General features: G+C 52.5%; 7 protein-coding genes across 7 annotated transcripts; 4 read left to right on the forward strand and 3 right to left on the reverse strand.

Moving 5' to 3' along the window:
* Positions 1–92: 92 nt before the first annotated feature.
* Positions 93–1,004, forward strand: HER10_EVM0002723 (uncharacterized protein; the record flags this gene model as incomplete). The annotated part of the gene is made up of 1 exon (XM_035472424.1): positions 93–1,004. One exon carries the CDS (start codon positions 93–95, stop codon positions 1,002–1,004), a length of 912 nt encoding a protein of 303 aa, XP_035333808.1.
* A 972-nt stretch (positions 1,005–1,976) lies between these two features.
* HER10_EVM0004667 (O-methyltransferase) lies at positions 1,977–3,383 on the forward strand (the record flags this gene model as incomplete). Its single annotated transcript, XM_035474303.1, has 4 exons — positions 1,977–2,307; positions 2,374–2,500; positions 2,557–3,023; positions 3,076–3,383. 4 exons carry the CDS (start codon positions 1,977–1,979, stop codon positions 3,381–3,383), a joined length of 1,233 nt encoding a protein of 410 aa, XP_035333940.1.
* A 1,003-nt stretch (positions 3,384–4,386) lies between these two features.
* HER10_EVM0007958 (NmrA-like family protein) lies at positions 4,387–5,466 on the forward strand (the record flags this gene model as incomplete). The annotated part of the gene is made up of 1 exon (XM_035477496.1): positions 4,387–5,466. One exon carries the CDS (start codon positions 4,387–4,389, stop codon positions 5,464–5,466), a length of 1,080 nt encoding a protein of 359 aa, XP_035334154.1.
* Positions 5,467–5,606: 140 nt separating this feature from the next.
* On the forward strand, positions 5,607–7,027 carry HER10_EVM0003965 (uncharacterized protein; the record flags this gene model as incomplete). The annotated part of the gene is made up of 2 exons (XM_035473625.1): positions 5,607–5,935; positions 5,988–7,027. Exons 1-2 carry the CDS (start codon positions 5,863–5,865, stop codon positions 7,025–7,027), a joined length of 1,113 nt encoding a protein of 370 aa, XP_035333886.1. The 5' UTR covers positions 5,607–5,862.
* A 73-nt stretch (positions 7,028–7,100) lies between these two features.
* HER10_EVM0010587 (short-chain dehydrogenase) lies at positions 7,101–8,558 on the reverse strand. The gene is made up of 5 exons (XM_035480043.1): positions 8,291–8,558; positions 7,641–8,234; positions 7,513–7,581; positions 7,354–7,447; positions 7,101–7,301 (listed from the first exon to the last, which is right to left on the reverse strand). The coding sequence occupies exons 1-5, from the start codon at positions 8,366–8,368 to the stop codon at positions 7,192–7,194; spliced, it is 945 nt and encodes a 314-aa protein (XP_035334342.1). The 5' UTR covers positions 8,369–8,558; the 3' UTR covers positions 7,101–7,191.
* Positions 8,559–8,886: 328 nt separating this feature from the next.
* Positions 8,887–11,740, reverse strand: HER10_EVM0005250 (uncharacterized protein). The gene is made up of 3 exons (XM_035474872.1): positions 9,961–11,740; positions 9,628–9,905; positions 8,887–9,575 (listed from the first exon to the last, which is right to left on the reverse strand). Exons 1-3 carry the CDS (start codon positions 11,577–11,579, stop codon positions 8,962–8,964), a joined length of 2,511 nt encoding a protein of 836 aa, XP_035333972.1. The 5' UTR covers positions 11,580–11,740; the 3' UTR covers positions 8,887–8,961.
* An 887-nt stretch (positions 11,741–12,627) lies between these two features.
* On the reverse strand, positions 12,628–16,754 carry HER10_EVM0006193 (amino acid permease). Its single transcript, XM_035475785.1, has 4 exons — positions 15,350–16,754; positions 15,243–15,300; positions 14,064–15,184; positions 12,628–14,007 (listed from the first exon to the last, which is right to left on the reverse strand). Exons 1-4 carry the CDS (start codon positions 15,641–15,643, stop codon positions 13,750–13,752), a joined length of 1,731 nt encoding a protein of 576 aa, XP_035334036.1. The 5' UTR covers positions 15,644–16,754; the 3' UTR covers positions 12,628–13,749.
* Between the last annotated feature and the right edge of the window lie 1,963 nt (positions 16,755–18,717).

The raw sequence follows: 18,717 nt of genomic DNA on the forward strand, positions 1-18,717 counted from the left end.
ACGACTTCTTGTACGCCCACGTTCATCTTTCAATGTAATCATCAGTTGAATTACTCTTCTTCGTTTCTAGTAGTACTCAAAGGTCATTCACAATGTCCAAACTCCCTCTCAAATCCCTCTCCCTCATCCTCTCCCCCTACCACGTCGGCTTTCTCAACAAAGGCCCCGGCGCCGGCCCAGCATTCCTCAAAACCTCCGGTCTCGACTCCACACTCCGCTCTCTCGGTCTCCCCGTCCACGAAGTCCAAGTCGAGCCGGTCGACGACCACGAAGGCGAAATCGGACGCAGCTTCGAGGTCATCAGACGAACCGCGAATCTAGTAGCGCAAGAACGCCTCAGGGGCTCGTTCCCAATCATCCTCGCCGGGAACTGTAGTTCTGCGGTTGGCGTCGCTGCGGGGCTTCACGCGTCGCGAGCGGCTGGGGATGGGGGGCTGGGGTGTGTGTGGTTTGACGCGCACGATGATTTCAATACGCCTGATACCGTTATGAGCGGGTACTTTGATTCGATGCCGATTGCCATGCTCGCGGGGCAGTGCTGGAAGGGTCTATTGCGGACGGTCCCGGGACACGAGCCGATGGATTTGGAGAGGCTGGTGCATGTTGGTATGAGGGACGTGAATGACTTGGAGCGGGCCAGGGTGGAAGAGGCAGGGTTCGATGTCGTCTGGGGCAGCACCGAGAAGAAGGTTGATTTCGGTGCCGAGCTTGGGGCGGTGCTGCGGCGGAAGAAGCTTGGTGCTACGATGGTTCACTTTGATGTTGATTCTTTGGATACGTCCATCGGGCACGCGAACCGGTTTGCTGCGCCGGGGGGGTTGTTGAGGGAGGACATTGTTGGGTGCTTTGAGGGGATTTCGGAGACGACGGGGCCGGTGTCTCTTACGGTGGCTTCGTTTGATCCGTCGTATGAGGGGGCTGGAAATCTTGCGGCGGTTGCCGTTGAGGCGATTAAGGTGTTTTTGCAGTCGTTGATCAAATCTGGTGTGCTAGCTGAGCCGTGAGCTTTTTACTTGTTAGTAGTATGATTACTCAGGATGCCAATGTTTGCTTTCCAGCAGCCTTCTGTCTCATTCTCTGCTCTCATTTGATAGTGGTTTTCTTTGATGGCTGGTCATATCACCAGGTCTCTGGCGCTCCGGGACCTCGGATCGATGCCGGCATCCGATGAGTCTCGCTGCGGAAGATGTCAACGCTTAGCGAGGTCGAAGTACCCGCGCGAGGAGATCATTGGTTATTGAGCGGCGAGTCCGGTTCATGCTGGTGTAGGTCTTGACTGCCGAAGAAAGATCCATGTATGTTTGCCTCCAAAGACCTTCGTTGACATTGAAGCTTGGGGATATTAACAGCCTTACTCCCCTGCTAATGAATGCTTGCGAGTCGCTTCCGCGCCCACCAGAATGCACTACCCATGTACTGGGAGAGATGTCAATGACTTCGCGATTCTTGGTGGCGTACATTGATGATTCGAATTGGCGGTTGCAGAGTAGGACAATCGTGTTGGAGGGCTTATAGAAGACGAGAGAGCAGATACGCCCTTCAACTGGATTGTCCTACTCTGCAAACGCCAGTTGAGTACTTGGCCGTATCATCATCGCCTCCAAAGGGAGTTATTTTACATGGAGTCTCGTCCCCAGCGAGCCCACATTGTGCCCGCCTTCCCCTTGAAGAATACAAGCAACGGTTACCAGGTTGCCAGTGACCACCCCTCCCAGGTTGGCGTTGTCTGCAGCGATGTTATGCAGTTTGCTATCATTTGTTTGTCGCGCCTGATCGACATCCCTGTTCCAACGAAAGACGAGTTGGGTCGTGGTGTTTGCTTTTCAATTCCACCAACACCGAGCTGTCGACTCTCCCCCAATACAAGAATGGCAGATCCCGAGTACGCAACTTGTTGCTTGTGTAACTTTCAACTCATCATCCTCGAAAAGCAGTAACACGAGGTCTCTAACCGACCGTCAGACTGCTTCATGAATATGGGAGAAATCGCGGCCGAAGCCTCTTTGGAGCTAAGAAAGCTCGCGGTGGATCTACTCAATGAAGTGGATGCGTGTGATACAGCCAACGTCTTGAATCCCAAGAACGACCGCAACTTCAAGTCTAGTATCATCCAAAGAGCACAAGCCATCATCGACAAGCTCGAAGACACTCCACGGGAGAGGGCTATGAATGATTGCATCAAGGTCAGCGAAATGACGGCAAAACAGCTCTTCAATGCCTGGGGAGTCTTCCAAAAGATTCCAATAGAAGGTTCAATCTCATACAAGGAGTTGGCTAGTAGTGTTGGGTGTGAGCTGCAGCTGCTGGGTAAGATTACCACCAAACTTCCTCACTCTCGAGATAGAGGATTCATTGTTGACTTTGCCGTCCTAGTTCGCCTCGCGTGGATGTTGAACTCCACAGGCATCCTGAAGCAAGTCGGTGAGGATGCTGTGGCCCATACTGAAAAGTCCAAGATGTTCATCAATGACAACCCAGACGGGGATCTCACCAGGATCGTGTAAGTACTTCATGATGGCAATGTACAAATCTCCTAACAAGTAACTGACCTGTAAGCTTCGTACATGGCATGGTCTCATACGCCCATTTCGAGAAGTACTTTCATGCCTACGGGCTACAAGAACCACGAGCCCGAACACACGTTCCGTACACCTTTGCGTATGGCCAGCCAGAGAAGAACGTTTGGGAGGTGTCTCTCCAGAATCCTGACGACAAGAGGATTTTCCTTCGTTCAATGAAGGCAATGGGAATGCTTCTTCCGGTCTGCGGCGTCTATGACTTCTCCTGGATCTCAGATGCCGCACACTCAGGGCCAGCAGACAGGCCCCTTTTCGTCGATGTTGGGGGCGGAAGCGGCCATGCCACGAAAGTCATCTGCGACAGTTATGGCATACCATTGAATCGCTGTGTTCTTCAAGATCTTGACACAGTCATTAGCGAGGTCGCTGAATCTCAGGATTCTGTTGCTTCACTGGGAATGAAGTTGATGGCCATTGATTTTCATAAGGAGCAGCCAGTCAAAGGTTCGCCAGTAGTATCTCTATCTTTTCCAGAACGATGACTGACATGAAACAGGCACACTTGTGTACTACATCCGTTATTGTCTTCATAATTACAGTGATGACTTGGTAGTTGAGATCCTGGCTTGCATCGCCAGCTCCATGGCGGAGGATAGTCGGCTGTTGATCGCGGAGCAAATTACACCAAACCCGCCCTCGGCTCATACGGCAGCCATTGATCTTTTGATGCTGAGCGCCGGCGGTAAGGAACGGCCGAGACAGGTGTGGAAAGATGTTCTCGCCAAGGCCGGGCTGGGAAGAGTCGAGTTCTGGTCATCTCCGGGCAATCCGCATGGCATTATCGAGTGCTTCAAGAGATCTTGAGCCAAAGGTGGTTGCCTGGTTTCAACATGAAGTCTGCGTCGATTAGGTTCCTAGAGTAGTTTGCTGGGAGAGTAGTTTTGCCAAATTTGAAAGCGCGTTGATGCTGGACCTATTGCGAACAGACACACAACAGATGACAAAGCTCCCTGACGACACTAATGGTGAATCTTCCTGCGCTTTGCCCTAATTCACCGAGCTCCCTCGGCTCAGAATGACTACATGTACCCTAGCCGACGAAGTTTACCACACCTACTACTACTCCCGCCTATTAAGCGCATATGGAGCCGATGGCATATTCCAACTTTCTCGAGAGTTACCGTGAGTTAGTCTCCGAAGATTGGTAAGCTAAAGATTACAGCCACCACCAGTTAAGCCATCGTCAGATCCGATTACTGATCAAGCGTTTGGGCATCACGTGTCTGACGCCCTTTCCAAGGCAAATACTCGGCGAAACGAATTGAGTAGTTTGAATGTTTGTATCCCCTTTGCAAACGAGTCCAACTGGTTGCTTCAATCACCAAGGTTCGTGGGATCGCAGTGCACATACAACTGTAAAAGCGTAACAGCCTTAGCAAGGACATTGGAGAAGGAAGATCCACAGCCTTTATTATGTTCCTATCCTAACGATAGCTCGAAAAGAAGGCTATAAGTGCCATTTAAGCATTGAACCCCGTGCTTTGTTTGCTGTAGTCATATTTCCAAAATACCGCCTTCATTGGTGAACGAGAAGGATCACTAATCATATATTGTTGATCGAATAACTAATCAGCGAGAGCAAGTCCAAGCTTGCCTTCTGACTTCACGTTGCTTATGAACAACAGGCCAAATTACGTAGGCGATCCGAATGGTGGAGGCAGAGACGGATCGCTCGCGAGGGAGCTTATAAGAAAATGCCCATGGCACCTTGCAGTGAGAGGAGTAGCCATAGACTGCGATAATCGGCAAGGACCACCATAGTAAAAAGCAATTCATAATTCTCTAGTCACTCAAACATCTCACCAATATGGCAAACCGCCGCATCTTCGTCATTGGTGCCACTGGTGCCCAAGGCCTTCCCGTCTGTCGAGGTCTTGCCAAGGATGGAGGCTACAGTCTGCGCGTATTGACGCGTGACTCCAGCTCTGCGAGGACGAAAGAACTCTCGAAGCTCGGAGAGGTTGAGTTTGTTGAGGGAACCTTTGCCAACGAGAATGACCTCCGCAAGGGATTCGCCGGTTGCTGGGGTGCTTTCATCAACATCGATGGCTTCAACTGCGGCGAGAAGGCAGAGACCTACTGGACGATCCGCTGCTACGAGCTAGCGGTGGAGCTCGGAATCAAGTTCTTCGTCTTTGGAAATCTCGACTACGGTTATAAGAAGAGTGGCTATAACCCAAAGTTTCGGTGCGGACACTACGACGGCAAGGGCCGTCTGGCCGAGTGGATGCTACAGCAGAGAAAGAGCAACGACATGGGTGTCGCCATCTTCACTACCGGCCCTTACATTGAGATGACGATCTCTTCCAAGACAATCATGACGCCACGGGTCGAGAACGGGATTGTTACATGGAGAGTGCCTCTTGGAGCTGGCGCAGTCCCGCATGTAGCCCTTGATGATTGCGAATACTATGCCCGTTGGCTTTTCGACCACCCCGAAAGATCGGATGGAATGGACCTAGAAGTAGCCATCGACCATATTCACTACGAAGACCTCGCAAAGGCGTTTGAAAAGGCTACGGGAAAGCCAGCCCAGTACATTGACACTCCCATGGACGTCTATTTCGACAACTTCCCAATCTCCAGCCAGCCCGCGGGTTACAACGCTGATCCCACGGACCCGGCAACTATGTCTGTCAGAGACAACTTCTCAGGCTTCTGGACAATGTGGACGAACTCTGGGGGCAACAAAGGCGTCATTCAACGTGACTACGCGCTCCTGGATGAGATTCACCCAAACAGAATCAAGACAGCGGAGGATTTCTTCCGCAGAGAGAGCGAGAAACGTCGTCTTGCTGGTCTTGGGGAGCTTTTTGAAGTCATTGAGGCGAACAATCTTGCGTCTATTCTGAAGCTTGGCGAAGATAACCGGAAGGGGAAGTTGTAGTTGATTGGATGGTTATTGTGACTTAGGTAATAAAGCTGTCGAGAATCTAGCAGTTTACTTACTTTGAGCAAGTAATGAACATCGATATCTTCAGACTCCAGATCTATGCATCTTGTTTCGAAAATTCCGTGGTAAGTGTTGAACTTTCTGGTTCGAGGCATTCGAATACACCTAACTTGGCACCCGGACATTGCGGAGATTAGGTTGTACTCAAAGTCCGCGACGCAAACTCACTAAACCTCCTCCAGTCAAGCCACTTGTACAGCATTCTAACAGTAAATTTGAATACGTCAATCTGTCGAGATACAGCTCTATCCTCCTTCGTACGTGTTTCAACGATTGCAAAACTCATTCAGTTGGTAGTCCAGGTTCAGCTATTGTGACAACCACGTCAAAATGCCCCGCAGAAAGATGCCTGATGCGAAGGACCGCCGGAAGCGCCAGAATGCCGACGCTCAGCGGGCATACCGTATGTAACCCAATAACTCGCATATGGTGTATTGTTCTTACCTCCAAACTAGGCGCGAGGCAAAAGACCAAAGTTCGGCATTTGGAGCAGATGGTCGCCGCTGCGTGGGTAACGCAAGAACCAGCAGCGAAAGACTGCGTCAAGGAGGTTTCGATTTGCCCTCCTACTCGCTACGCGGTAGCCGAGTCATCAAATAACAAGGTGGAGGCGTATACCGCTTCATGCAACCTTACAGCTTCGGATATTTACCAGGCGTTACTATCCCTCTCGGCACATGAAAATAAGAAAGGCTGGGGCATCATGGTGAGGGAGAACTTTACACTTCGTGACGTTGTCAAGTACGGGTTGATAGCCATGGGGTACTCCATGGATCCGGTACTATACGAGAGTGCCTCGTCACTGTCATCGCGTGAGTGGGTCGCAGCTGTGAAAGCGCGATGCGGTGGTGTCGATATGCGGCAGGTCGTCGTTGCTGGCCTTACGATACTGGCTCATCTTACGGCACCGACCGACCAGCCGGCGCTTGAATGGCTCCCGCCAACTTATCCCAGACCCTCCAGAAATGTCATTCATCTAAGTCCAATATCGTACGCGTCGGCAATGCGTGCGATAGCAGCTCAGCTCAGCATAACGACAGAGTATTTGATGGACGAGAACGCGCAGTCACTATTCTACAGCATTGCACATAGCAGCCTGAGCGGTCACGACAACGACTCGAGCGACGATGACGCAGCTCTTGAGAAGATCACCCCGGATCTGAGGCCGACTTTCATCCAGCGCTCTCGGGCTCATCATCCTTGCTTCGACTTGATGCCTTGGCCATCTTTCCGCTCCAACGCCATCGTACTCGCTTCCGGGACTTCACCGGAGATAGACGAGGACGACCTCTGTATCGACATGCTGGGCGGGGGAGTTCGATGCTGGGGGTCCGCAATGGGCTCCATGCATGGACGTGGAAACGGTGTGCCGTGGGATGGCCGCAGCTGGGAAGCGATGCCATGGTTCCTTGAGAAATGGAAAGGAGTTATAAGAGATGATAAAGACGGCATGATACAGACCAGCGCTTGGTGGAGGAGTTTGCGGGGTTGCTAGGGGGCGGGGAGCCATGTGAATGACAATACGTAATACATATGTGTACTTAGTACGAATTTCGCAAGTTTGTCTAGAAAGGTTTGTTCTGGTTGTTATACATAGAGAGGGCGAGAAAGGGATACAAAGAGAAACATGATAAATCATGATACGGTGACAGCAATCCTTCAAGAAGTATATGGCTTGAGTTGCTTCTCCGTCCACTCCCAGTACTTCTTGCCTAGCTCCTTGTCGCGCAGATCTTCTCGTCCAGCTGCGAGTTGACCAAAGGGTACGACTAAAACCGTCGTCAGCATTGGATACAACACTTCAAAATCAGAGCAACTTACCCCAGCCACCGTTGTTCTTCTCCGTAATCGTAGGGCTCAAGCCGGCAAAGAGCTCGGTGTATGCGCCATTGATTGGCTTATGCGCGAGGAATTTCTAGTAGACACATCGAGAGGTGTTTAGAGACCGAGGAGTTACGAAGTTCTCTGGGCAGAACTTACCACAATGATCCGCTGCCATAGCGGCATGGTACGCTGCAAATCCGTCATGAAAACTCCGGGGTCAAGACTCTGCCGTCGCTGTCAACGGCTGCATACATTCATCAGCTCAGGGATGATAACCAACTTACAACGCTGATGATCCCTTCTCCAGATACTCTTCTCGCAAATTCCGTTCCATGCAAGACGTTACCAGCCTTGCTTCTCGCGTACTTTTGCATCTGACTCTCATCCTTTGCATAATCCATATTGCTGAAGTCGATTGGAGGCTTCGGTGCCATGGCCGCCGTGCTAGAAGATACCCAGACAACTCGGACGGAGTCTCTGGGTGCAAACTTGGCCGTGCCAGACAGCACCGGGCGGAGAAAATGTGTAAACAGGAATGGAGCGAGATTATTGGTGCCTAGTTGCAGCTCGTAGCCCTGCGCAGTCTTGGAACCCGGAGGCGGTGTCATGACGCCGGCGTTGTTCCAGAGGACGTCAAGCCGAGTTTCCTTGCTGAGGAATTCTTGGGCGGATTGCTTGATTGTCGTCAGGTCATTCAGATCCAGGTGAAGGTACTCGGCGTGGCCATGGGAATTGGGATACAACTCCTTCAGCTCCTTGATCACGGCTGCGGTCTTGGCTTCAGACCGACACGCCATGTAAATCTTGGCGTTCTTCTGGTAAAGAATCTTGGTAAGTTCTTTTCCTAGGCCACCAGAACTTCCTGTGACGATGAACACCTTTGTAGGTCAGTTTTGAACCAGTACGGATAAGTAGTATAGAATATGGAAGGTACCTTGTCGCTCTGATCAGGTAAATTTGCTTCAGTGAAGCTGGCCTTTGGCGGAAACATGTTGCTCAATGCGCTACCCATCTTGCTTGATTTCGAAATGCTTGAGACGTTTACAGGACTTGACGCCGACTCCTGCTATGCGGTCCATGGTCACTGACGTTATATATACGACTGTGCAACGTATGGTGGACTTGGATCTACTTCCAGTGTCGGCTGGCTCAGCTGCAGTCAACGTAAGCATCTATTAACAATACGTCCGGGTAACTTGGCTATAGATGGGAACAAATTGGGCACCGGGACGAAAGCAAGCGGAATGTCACTATGTGATAGCCCCATAATATGCAATCAACGTAAGCAGATAAACCTTAATTCGAAAGCTCCTAGAATCCCGGCTCCCGGTCTTTGGCTGGCCCGCTTATCTCCGGACATGCACCCCGAGACCCCGTGCCTTGGGTTCGCGCCGGGGCCGCAGTGAACTGAACCAATGTCCATTGAAGAATGCCCGTAGGCTGAATACGACAGCTTTATGACATGTTACGAACCGACTACCTTTGATCCAAGGTAAAGTCTGTTATTGATGGAAGATTGATGATAGAATAATTGGGTATCTTGAACTACATCATTGGAACAACTAAGCGACCAGAGGGTGGCCGAAGGATACCAAGCCCGACAGCTCATGGAACATAGCTCAGGACGCTCGCGTCTATTATCTGGCTATTTGGGTCTTGGTAGCCATCTAACCCGTAGTATGGCAAATCATGTTGCTGTGCCCCGAGCATCTCCATTCCAGGGGTGATCGTAGCTGGTTCTCGAGTTGCAAAATCCTGATTGAACCCCAAGTCCAGATTCTGTCCCTTGGAAGGCGACTGTGACTCTGGGTAGGGAATGTCGGCAAGAAAGTTAAAGTCGAAGTCCGGAATGGCGGGGTCACCAAATATGTCTAACGGATCCGGAATCTCTGGCGTTGTGCCGCAGGTCGTCATGGTTGACGGCGAAGTGTCCGTCGCCGTGAAGAAAGACACTCCCGTCTCGGAGCTTGAAGAAGCATCAACACTCGGCGGGTCTTGCAGTCCTCGCTCTTGGTTCTCAAGCTGTTGATAGCCCTTGAACAGCGTGAGCTGGAGATTCCGAGCAATGTCAATGACCTTTTGCTTCATCCCTTCCTCAACGAAACTAAGCTCACGCTCGACCTCTTTTTCAAGCTGTCGGCGGACCAGCGGTGGAAGTTCACGGCGAAGATAGTCTTCGTAGCCTCCCAGATTCGTCTCGGCGTCCTCTGCGTGATGGTCTGCAAGAATGACAGTCAGCCTCTGCTTCCATCGGTAGGGGCATAAGCTTACACGGTGACGGAATCTCCCGCTCTCTCACGTCGGGGAAGAGAATACGGTAGACTTGAATCCACTTCTCCGCTTCGGTGAGTTCTTTGGCCGACGTCTTCTTCCGAGAACGAAGCTTCTTCTCTTGATCCTGCGTGATGCCATCCAAGACCTCCGGTTCGCATACGTCACAGGCGTCCAGCGAGCGGGCGTGGGCTTGCAGAGCCAGTTGGGTCTCGAAAGACTGCGAGCATCGCGGGCACGAGAACTTTGGAAGAGAGTGCTTGCGATAAATGTGCTCCCTGACGGGTCGTTAGCAGTGAGTTGAGCTCATGTGAGAAAAGAGGATAAACGTACTTGATACGGTGGACTTGGTCCCAGCCTGGTCCACAGCATGGTCGCTGGGATTTGTACTTCCTCGGGTTGTGCTTGAAGAAGGGACACGCAAGTTTTGCGCCTACAATGGTGTCTTCCTGGACTTTGGATAATTTCGCTCGGGGCATTTGATTCCCATCGCCCTCTTCCTCTTCTTCCCCCCGCGCTCGCTCGCCTGCAGACCTGTCGTGTTTTCTCGACGAATTTTCCTTACGCCCCCTTTTGCCTGTGTGCATAGTCACTGTGCTGATGCCAGCCGGTCCTTTCTCTGCCGGTGTTTGCCGTGAAGCTCCTACCAGGTGCGAAGGTGCGGGTGATCCTAGAGTTGGCCACGCTGCCGAGACAAAGGATCGAGATGTCGATTCTGGAGCAGCACTCTGTTTGCTAGAACGTGAGACTTCTTCGACCTCGCTTGCCCCCCTAGCAGTGTAGCCTGATCGCGACTGCACCTGCTGCGGTGGTATTAGTGCTGGGACTGGCGGTTCTGTCGCTGATGCCAGTGGTGGTATCCCCGCAAAATCTACCGTTGAATCAGAACTTGGCACATAGGTCGCAGATAACTGCGATCCTCGTCCCATTGGCGACGGTGGTCCTCGTATTGAAACCCCTCCATAGTTTGACATTTGTGCTCCTGTTTGTGGCCCCTTCTTTGAGACTCGCGGGGGCGGCGGTGGGAGAGCAATGTTCGAGTTCATGTGGCGAGTGACGGGTGCAAAAGCACTGGGAGCTGGAGCTTGACTATAGATGAAGCTGGGTTCATGTCCTCTTGAAGAGTTCGCCGCATTAGTAGAAACACTTGCCAACATTGTTGGACTGGACTCGGGGAGGGCATCGTATGCAGCATCGCCGCCAGGGGCAGCTTCCAACAAGGCTTCCTCTATTTGCGATTCACTCTCGTGTTCCTCCCCCCCTTGCTTGACTTGCTTCTTTATGTCAAGCCAACTCATGAATGATGACATAACCCTATCGACTATGAGGCGTTGGACCTTCTTCGTAGGGTCTTCGTTCTGATTCTCTGGCTCATCCTCTGCATTGGACGCGCTGCCCTCGGTGTCGCCTTCAGACACCGCGCTTGATCTCTCGAGCGATGGGTGGCCGGGGGTTCGTCCAAGCTGGATCGTGATATCATTCTGTGAGAATTCTGACTTGACTCTTTGGTCTGGGTATAAGCGAATCATGGCGTCTTCCCTCAGCGCGTCATAAGCTGCGCCATGCCCATGGACGTCCGTATCTTTGACCTTCTTTTTTTTCTTTTTCAACGTCAAATCCAAGGGCGAAGAGGATTTCTGGCTAGTTCCCGAATGAGTAAAATCGGCATCAAATGGGGCAGAGTCTGTGCTGATTCCTCGCTTCAGATCTGGTGAAAGTCGTTCTAGTTTGACAGGTTTCTCGCCTTGAATCTCTTCGGTGGCCCGCAGAGAGCCTCGAGATGGGGGTTGAGAGGAAACAGTCGGATCCGGCCTTTTGTCCCCTTCTTGGAGTTGAGGGGAGATGACTTTGGCATCAACGTCCTCGGCATCGCTTGGATGAGACGAGCCGTCGGACAGGTCTCCATCATCGTTGAAGGGAGCCTTGCCCTTATTGGGTGGCGCGGGGCTCATTGTGGCGCGCTGTGTGCAGGCCCTATCTGTACAGCGAGGTAAGGTAAGCTGAAGCCGATTACAAAAGATTGAAGTCGATGTTCAGACGTTGCATCGAACGGATCAGATTCGAAAGTGAGGTAGATGAGGAGCTTGGGGATAGGTGAGATGATCAGATTGAGATGCTCAGCTTTGAAGGGGGAATGGCCGTGGTGAGTTGTGCGCCGCTGCGCAAAACTCGGGGGCGCACTGCGGCTGAGGTGACCCACATGGCCGAGCACCGCGCCCCACTTTCTGTACCTGCCGGACGGCCCTCTGCCGTTTGACGCCCGCGCTGAATGTACCTTAAGGGAGAGGTGAGTAAGAAGAACAAAATGCAACCCCGAGGAAAGGATAGTAATTTGATGTGATTCTCATTCAGAGCTGATAATCCTATGTGAGGTCATGTTACATGTTTTGGTATGTCTGTCATCCTGCAGAGAGTACTCTTGATGCACCTTTGTCTTGCTTGTTTCGCATACCTTAAATAGTACGTATTCCACACATCAAAGTTTCCTCAGTAGATTCTTATGTTCGTCTCATGTAAGTTCAACATATTCCCGAATGAGTAGTACCTCGAGAATGCATTGCTTCCTTGTAGACTGGCCTCACGACGCTTTCCAAGGCATCCATACAGATGGGCTCTTCATCAGGGTAGACATGCCTCGAGACGCTCGAGTGGGAGGAAACATGAGCTAGTCAAACAGATCTCATGAAGGCGAGTTTTGTAAAGATGCTTGATGATGGGATTACATTACCTAAAGTAATGACAGCAGTGCAGTGAAAGTCATCTCTGGAATACTGGGCTAGTAGATGCTTTCATGCTCGGTACTAAGTCAGGTTCTGCTGAAGCACGGCGTCCTCTCATCTTAAAAATGCCACAACAAGATTCCAGAAGCAATTGCCACTATTAGTGAAAGCATGCTAGCGGCGGATGAGGTAAAAAATGCCTGTCTCTTACCGAAGAGGCAATTCAGTAAATTCAGCCGTGGGGCTTGACATATTCTTCAGCGGGGCGGTTGTGGGGAGACGTGTGTCAAAGGGCGCCGAAATGACATGCAGTCAACGCTATGTATGGTGTGCTAAGGCGTTCTTGTCACCCTGTCACGCAGATTGAGCGTCGTTTAAATGAACCCCAACAGCCGTCTTTTTGATCTTTTTGTAAGGTCAAAGGCCACGATGGAGGAACCAGAGCAAGGCTCTTTCCTGGTATGCCATTCACGCAATTGTTCCTTCCCTCGAAAACCTGGGAATATTCCATTCCATTCCATTCCATCAAACCTTTCCGGCCCGGGGATACTCCGTTCGACTTCGCCATTGCCCGCCCGGCTGCCTTTAACAAGGACGGGAACGACCTCTAACAGAAACGTCTAATACTCACCACCGCAACAACATCTATCTGATTGTCTTATTGAACAGATCGATCAAGCAATCCAGAAATCCCCACAGACCCTCATAACCACCCTGCTGCCGCCCGATACCGCATCCCGATCTTGTTAGGTGTTCTTCTGACCCTGTCAGTTCCTCGGGATGGGTCACTGAATCCGGCTAGGACTTCTTCCCAAGACCTATCAGTTGACTATGAAACCCCTACGCCGAGAGATATCCAACAATCCGGACCAACCATCTCCAGTTACCGCTGTCCGACAATCGGGCATCACCTGCTCTTCTGGGCTGGTCGTCCTTATCTTCACCAACAACGCTCGCCTACCTACCTTGTGTTATCGCTGCTGTTGGCAAGGGCCACTGCTGAACTGCCGCTGCTCTCCTAGATAAGGCACGCACTAGCCCTTGGCATTCTCTTGGTTGGCCGCACAGCTTCTGGGCTTATAACTGCGCCATAATCCACAGCTCCAGAGATGCCAACCAGATCTCTTTGTTTGAGCGTTTTACGGCGGAATACACACACAATCCCCTTGTTGTTGTCCGAGCCAGCAACCAGTCAGACCATGGATTGCAATAGGTACTTCCAACGCGTGCTAGGATACAAGTACGACGCAGTTTTGATGTAAAAGCACTTGTGGTATCTTCATTTTGCTAACAATTACCAGGACGGTAGTCCCATCCCGGTCATCCTCAACGCAGGATTTTAATTAAAATATACATGAACGCGGCAACACGCGGTTTCTCCTCTGGCAATCACCAAAATCGTTTACCACACCTTGTGGAGAGCGCGCCTCCATGCGGGAAGCGAGGCGATGTGTGCACGGTACGCGTGGATCTCGTCCCAGTCAAGCTCACGTCGGCCAGTGTCGACATCCATCTGGGCGGTACGGAGCCAGCCAGTGCGCTTCCAGAAGAAACCACCAAGCCAGAACACGATGACAACAGGGAGGGCGAGATACGACTTGAAGAAGCCTTCAGCGTCGTTGAGCTCGGTCGTGCCAGGGGGTGCAATAGCAGTGTAGAACTGTGGATTCTTGTTAGCATGAAATCTCTGATGCCGTCAAAAGAATTTTCACTTACCTGAGCAGCAAGCACGATGAAGCAGAGGAAAAGTCCGATCCAAGAGCCGGTAACGCCACCAATGGCCTTGAACGGGATCTCGTCGACAGTGTGACCGTGGTAGGCCCACGCCTTGCGGAAGCGGATGTGCGCCAAGCAAATGGATCCCCAGGTGAAGACCGCAGCCAAGCCGGAAAGAGCCAACAACCAGTCAAACACAACCGGGCCGCTCGCGCTGAGGTTGATATACGCCAAGGGTGAGAAAATGATGACCGCCAGCACGGAAGGCAGAGGGCGTCCTGATCTGTCAATGTAGGTGAAGATCTTGGGCGCGTAGCCCTGCTGGGCCAGGGCAGTGAGGGTACGCGAACCACCGTAAACACCAGACACACCGATCGACACGACAGAGACGAGGATAACCACGTTCATGAAGTGGTCGAAGCCCACGAGACCGGCGTACTTGCCGACCAACACGAAAGGAGAGGCCTTGACGTCAGAGTAGGCAGACTCGGAGAGCAGCGCAGGGTCGTCGGAAGGAATCAACAGACCGACGAAGAAGAGGCCCAAGATGTAGAAGAGCGAGATACGCCAGAACACCTGCTTGATGGCACCGGGAAGCGACTTGACGGGGTTCTTGGCCTCGGCGGCAGCAAGACCAACCAACTCGGTACCGGAGAACGAGAAAGCGGCCGTGACAAAGACGGAGCAGAATCCCTTGAAACCGTTGCGGAATGCGCCTGGGTCATACCAGGTCTTCGCACCCTGGTACTCGCTGTATCTACCGCTAGACGGTCCGCCACCGAGGACAAGGACGAGGCAGATGATCATGAAGACGACAGTAGCTCCGAGCTTGAGGCACGACGACCAGAACTCTTCCTCGGCGTATCCGATAGATCCGAAAATGTTGATGATGATAATGACGACGAGGAAAAGTGTAATCCAGACGGCCACGTTGACAGTGTCATTCCAGTATGCGACAACAAGACCAGAGACCGTCAGCTCAAGCGGTAGCACGATGGCCCACTGGAAGACATAGTTCCAGCCCATGGCAAAACCCCAGGAAGGATCGATGAAGCGAGTCGAGTACGTGTAGAAGCCACCAGAGACGGGATACATAACAGCGAGTTCACCAAGAGCGTACACTGCACCGTGTCAGAGTCTTCTTCAGTGTTCAAGATTGACAGGGATTTTCAGACTTACCGACGTTGAACATCATGATACCCACGAGAAGGAAGTCGATCAAGAGCGATCCGGGACCCTGCTTCTGCGTTAGAAACCGCCATTAACGAGAGAGACGGAATACTTACACCCTTGCTCAGAGCACCACCGGAACCGACGAAGAAACCAGCACCAATGGAACCGCCAATGGCAATCATGTGGAGATGGCGAGAGCTCATAGCGCGGTCGAGTTCGACGATGCCGCGACCGTAATCCTTCTTCGTGAAGGATTTCAAGTTCAGACCATTGCGTGTTGCCCAGCTGTCCTCGCTGATATCACCTCGGATCTCCTGTCCACTGCCGGTGTCGTAGCCAGGAAGGCCACCGGTGGCCTTCTCATCGGCCTCGACCTTGGTAGGCACAACCCCTTCTGGTGCAGCCATGGCGATGGATTTCGCGGCTTTGTGGGGTTACACAGACAAATAGTGTCTGTTACAAATGAATGCTGCGGGAGGAGGGCCCGAGAAGAATAGAAATGACGGAGAGGGATGGCTGTCGAGCACGAGACAAACCAGATCAGACGGGGGAAGGGGGAGGTTTATGAAGGAAATGCCGATCGAGAGGACAGGAACAGGCGCGCAAGGACTAAGGGTTCTTGTCAAGGGCGGCAAGCGGATCCAGTCATGCATGGAAAGCCGATAGGCTGCACCTGGTTGACGATGGAAAATTACACACAAGTGAAGGAGGGAGAGATGAGGGTCCAGGGCCGATTGAGTATCAAGCTGGTCTATCCAACTTTGCCCCCCTCTCGACGGGCGACAGACGCAGATCTTGGCAAGGACAGGATATGGCAGGCTATCCTGGCAGCAACCCCCGTTACTTGTTGCATACGACTTGGGGGAGGGATGGAGGCGATTTGGCTTTTGGTCGTGCTTCGATACGTACCAAGTCCTAGGGCAGGCCAGCGGGAACGAGCGAAACCTTCCCCGTCGTTGAGTCTACTCCTCTGTATTCGTACGGAGGACTAATACTGTCTGGGCGAGCTGAGGACGAGGTACCTGGTGAGGTAGGCGGGCTGGCTGCGGACAGCTTTCCGGTATGCATGATGCACTAACGAGGAACCCAGGCACGGGTACAAACCCATATTCGGCCGAAGAAAGGGCAAGTCGTCGCAGTCGCAGTCGTAACGAAGTGGATTTGGACGAGACCCCGTCGCCAGCGACCGTGACCTGGGGGAGACGAGAACCACAGCAATGGGATGTCACCCTGCTCTCCACCGTGCCACCGAGACATAGGCGTACGCCCCAGCCGGGCGATTGAGAAAGCCTGAGAGCCCCCAGATAGCGTGGGCTGTGCTGGTTGGCCAATGGGCAACTTGTCACTTGAAGCCGTTAGCAAATGGCTCCGAAAAAGTGGCCGCCCCTCCTATTGTCCATTGCGCGCTGCCTCCTCAACGTTATCTCAGGATCCAGTCCGACCCTCCTCCTCTCGAACCTGTCTGTGGAACTGGGGCCCTGGGGGGCATATGTGAAGTGGAGAGCACGAATCTTTGGGCCCGGGTCGGTGAGGGGAGATGGCCCACGCAGAGGTCCAGGTCCACGACGCTGGAGACGAAGCCAGGAGGCTAGCCTGCATCGCAATCTACGTGCTATAGTACACAACAGTCTCTGCTGCGAGTCCGTCACTCTGTCTTCCCGGTACACTGGAAATCGTCGAAGTCGAGGAGGCTCATCGGGAAGAAAATCCTGCACGTAAGCCACGCCAATGATGTCCAACCAGGCTTCTTGCCAGGGTTGCAGCGGCTTTTGCTACACTTCTCGGCACGGCATCCACGGAAACTGGCTGTTCCCTAACTTCCCTTTCAAGAGCTTGGGTTGCCAAGAAGTCGACTCCGGCCAGACAACTGGCTGGTCCGAGAATGCATGTGGTGTGGGTGGACCAGGGGGGCTGATCTTGGCCGCCCCAGGTTTCCATCATCCTTGAAGAGCCCCGACGTCGTGCAGCCGACAGAGCCAACGACCGCGGCTGGCACAAAGTCTGACCTCGATGCCTCAACTTTAGCGTCCTTGCTGCACTGGCAGCGCTACCGCATGATGGCTTGTGATAGTGCAAATTATCCGATGCGACAGATACACGCAACGTCATGGCTCCTTTTCGAATGAAGAAATCCTGTCGAACCAGTCTTTGCGCAAGAGAAATGAGGAGAGGTTCCAAGGGCATGCGGCCTGCCGGTTCAGCACTGCGTTTCGTTTCGATCACAGATAGTTGGAACGGGGAGTTTTCTCTTCTGCAATCAGCAGGGGAAGAGTACTACCTTGCGCAGCAGGTGGAATCGGTCCCACCCCTGGTCGATAGCTCCCGGTGTTCCCATTCCTCCCTGCAGAACACGACAACTTCGCGTCGTCGCCGGCGTAGGCCCTATCGCGCGGCTGTGTCGGTTGCGACAGTTGGTTGTAATGTAATATGGTTGACTAGACACGATACGTCTGCGACAAACCCCCATCCGGCAGAGGTCCTACCAGTTCCCCGGGTAAAGAGGCGTAGGTGATAATAGCCACTCCTCTTCGACAACAGGGTTGATGACCCAATGTCGCCTTTGCGTCTGGTGATGTGCCGCTGCGTGTCGATGGAGATGCGGTGCTTTCGGAACCAACATCAACCGACCTTGACAGGTGGCAATGCGATAAGCTGTTTGATGGTGCTCACGGCTCATCCCATAGACCGTCACGTTTCGAACCAGCCATCAATGCGCCGCCAGCTTTGCCTACTTGCCTGGCTACCTTACCTATGTGCTTACTTTGACCTACTCTTTGGTTCCTAGTCAGTCGTCCAGTATGAACGGCAAAAGGGGGCAGGACTTCTAGTCTCTCGCACCAGGAAGGTCGATGGTGGCAGCACCACATGTCTGCGACCCCCGCTCCGCCAGTTCCAATAACCTGCTTGACTCTGAATATCGGTCATTTCGGTCTCTAGCCATTGGCGACTGCCAACGCCCTATCATCCCCTGCGACCACCATTCTGCAATGGCTGCAGTAGGTCGCATCCTTTGGGCGGCGGGTGACATGCGAATCCCAGCATCGCTGCATGGCCAGGCAGATCAAGACCTTCTACTCGTCCTTCTAGCGTCCTTCCATCGGGTCCTCCCTCCAATAATATCACTCACACGCTTCGCTGCATCTCGATTTGTTAATCTGAGGGGCATTGTGATTCTGGCTGAGACTCCCGCGAGTCGCACCCACAAAGTCAGCATATGAAGTCATTTGCTTCGTTATCTATACTTCCAGTATCAAACAGGTGGAAGTTCGAAACGGGATGCTTATCTACGCCGCAGGATCATGGATCCCACTGCCAACGCCAGAAGCACCACACATATGCGGATCCAGTTCGAACATTGGGCTGCCGTACCCACCATGTATCCGTACCCTTGCTCGAGGAAGCTAACTTGGGTCCAGTTTAATTGGGGTGAACTCGGGGAAACAGCCAGGAGCGTGTGCTGACCCAGGTGAGTCCGGCTGCG

The sequence above is a fragment of the Colletotrichum scovillei genome (assembly GCF_011075155.1).
Source record: "Colletotrichum scovillei strain TJNH1 chromosome Unknown Contig00005, whole genome shotgun sequence".
NCBI classification, from domain to species: Eukaryota; Fungi; Ascomycota; class Sordariomycetes; order Glomerellales; family Glomerellaceae; genus Colletotrichum; species Colletotrichum scovillei.

Coding starts and splice junctions, on each gene's coding strand:
- HER10_EVM0010587 (XM_035480043.1), bottom strand. CDS start 8,368: ATGGGTAGCGCATTGAGCAACATGTTTCCGCCAAAGGCCAGCTTCACT. Junction 7,582..7,640: donor GAGAAGGGATCATCAGCGTT/GTAAGTTGGTTA, acceptor CAGCGACGGCAG/AGTCTTGACCCCGGAGTTTT. Junction 7,302..7,353: donor GAAGAACAACGGTGGCTGGG/GTAAGTTGCTCT, acceptor CGACGGTTTTAG/TCGTACCCTTTGGTCAACTC.
- HER10_EVM0005250 (XM_035474872.1), bottom strand. CDS start 11,579: ATGAGCCCCGCGCCACCCAATAAGGGCAAGGCTCCCTTCAACGATGAT. Junction 9,906..9,960: donor GACCAAGTCCACCGTATCAA/GTACGTTTATCC, acceptor ACGACCCGTCAG/GGAGCACATTTATCGCAAGC. Junction 9,576..9,627: donor GCGGGAGATTCCGTCACCGT/GTAAGCTTATGC, acceptor TCATTCTTGCAG/ACCATCACGCAGAGGACGCC.
- HER10_EVM0006193 (XM_035475785.1), bottom strand. CDS start 15,643: ATGGCTGCACCAGAAGGGGTTGTGCCTACCAAGGTCGAGGCCGATGAG. Junction 15,301..15,349: donor GTGGTGCTCTGAGCAAGGGT/GTAAGTATTCCG, acceptor ACGCAGAAGCAG/GGTCCCGGATCGCTCTTGAT. Junction 14,008..14,063: donor TCATCGTGCTTGCTGCTCAG/GTAAGTGAAAAT, acceptor AAGAATCCACAG/TTCTACACTGCTATTGCACC.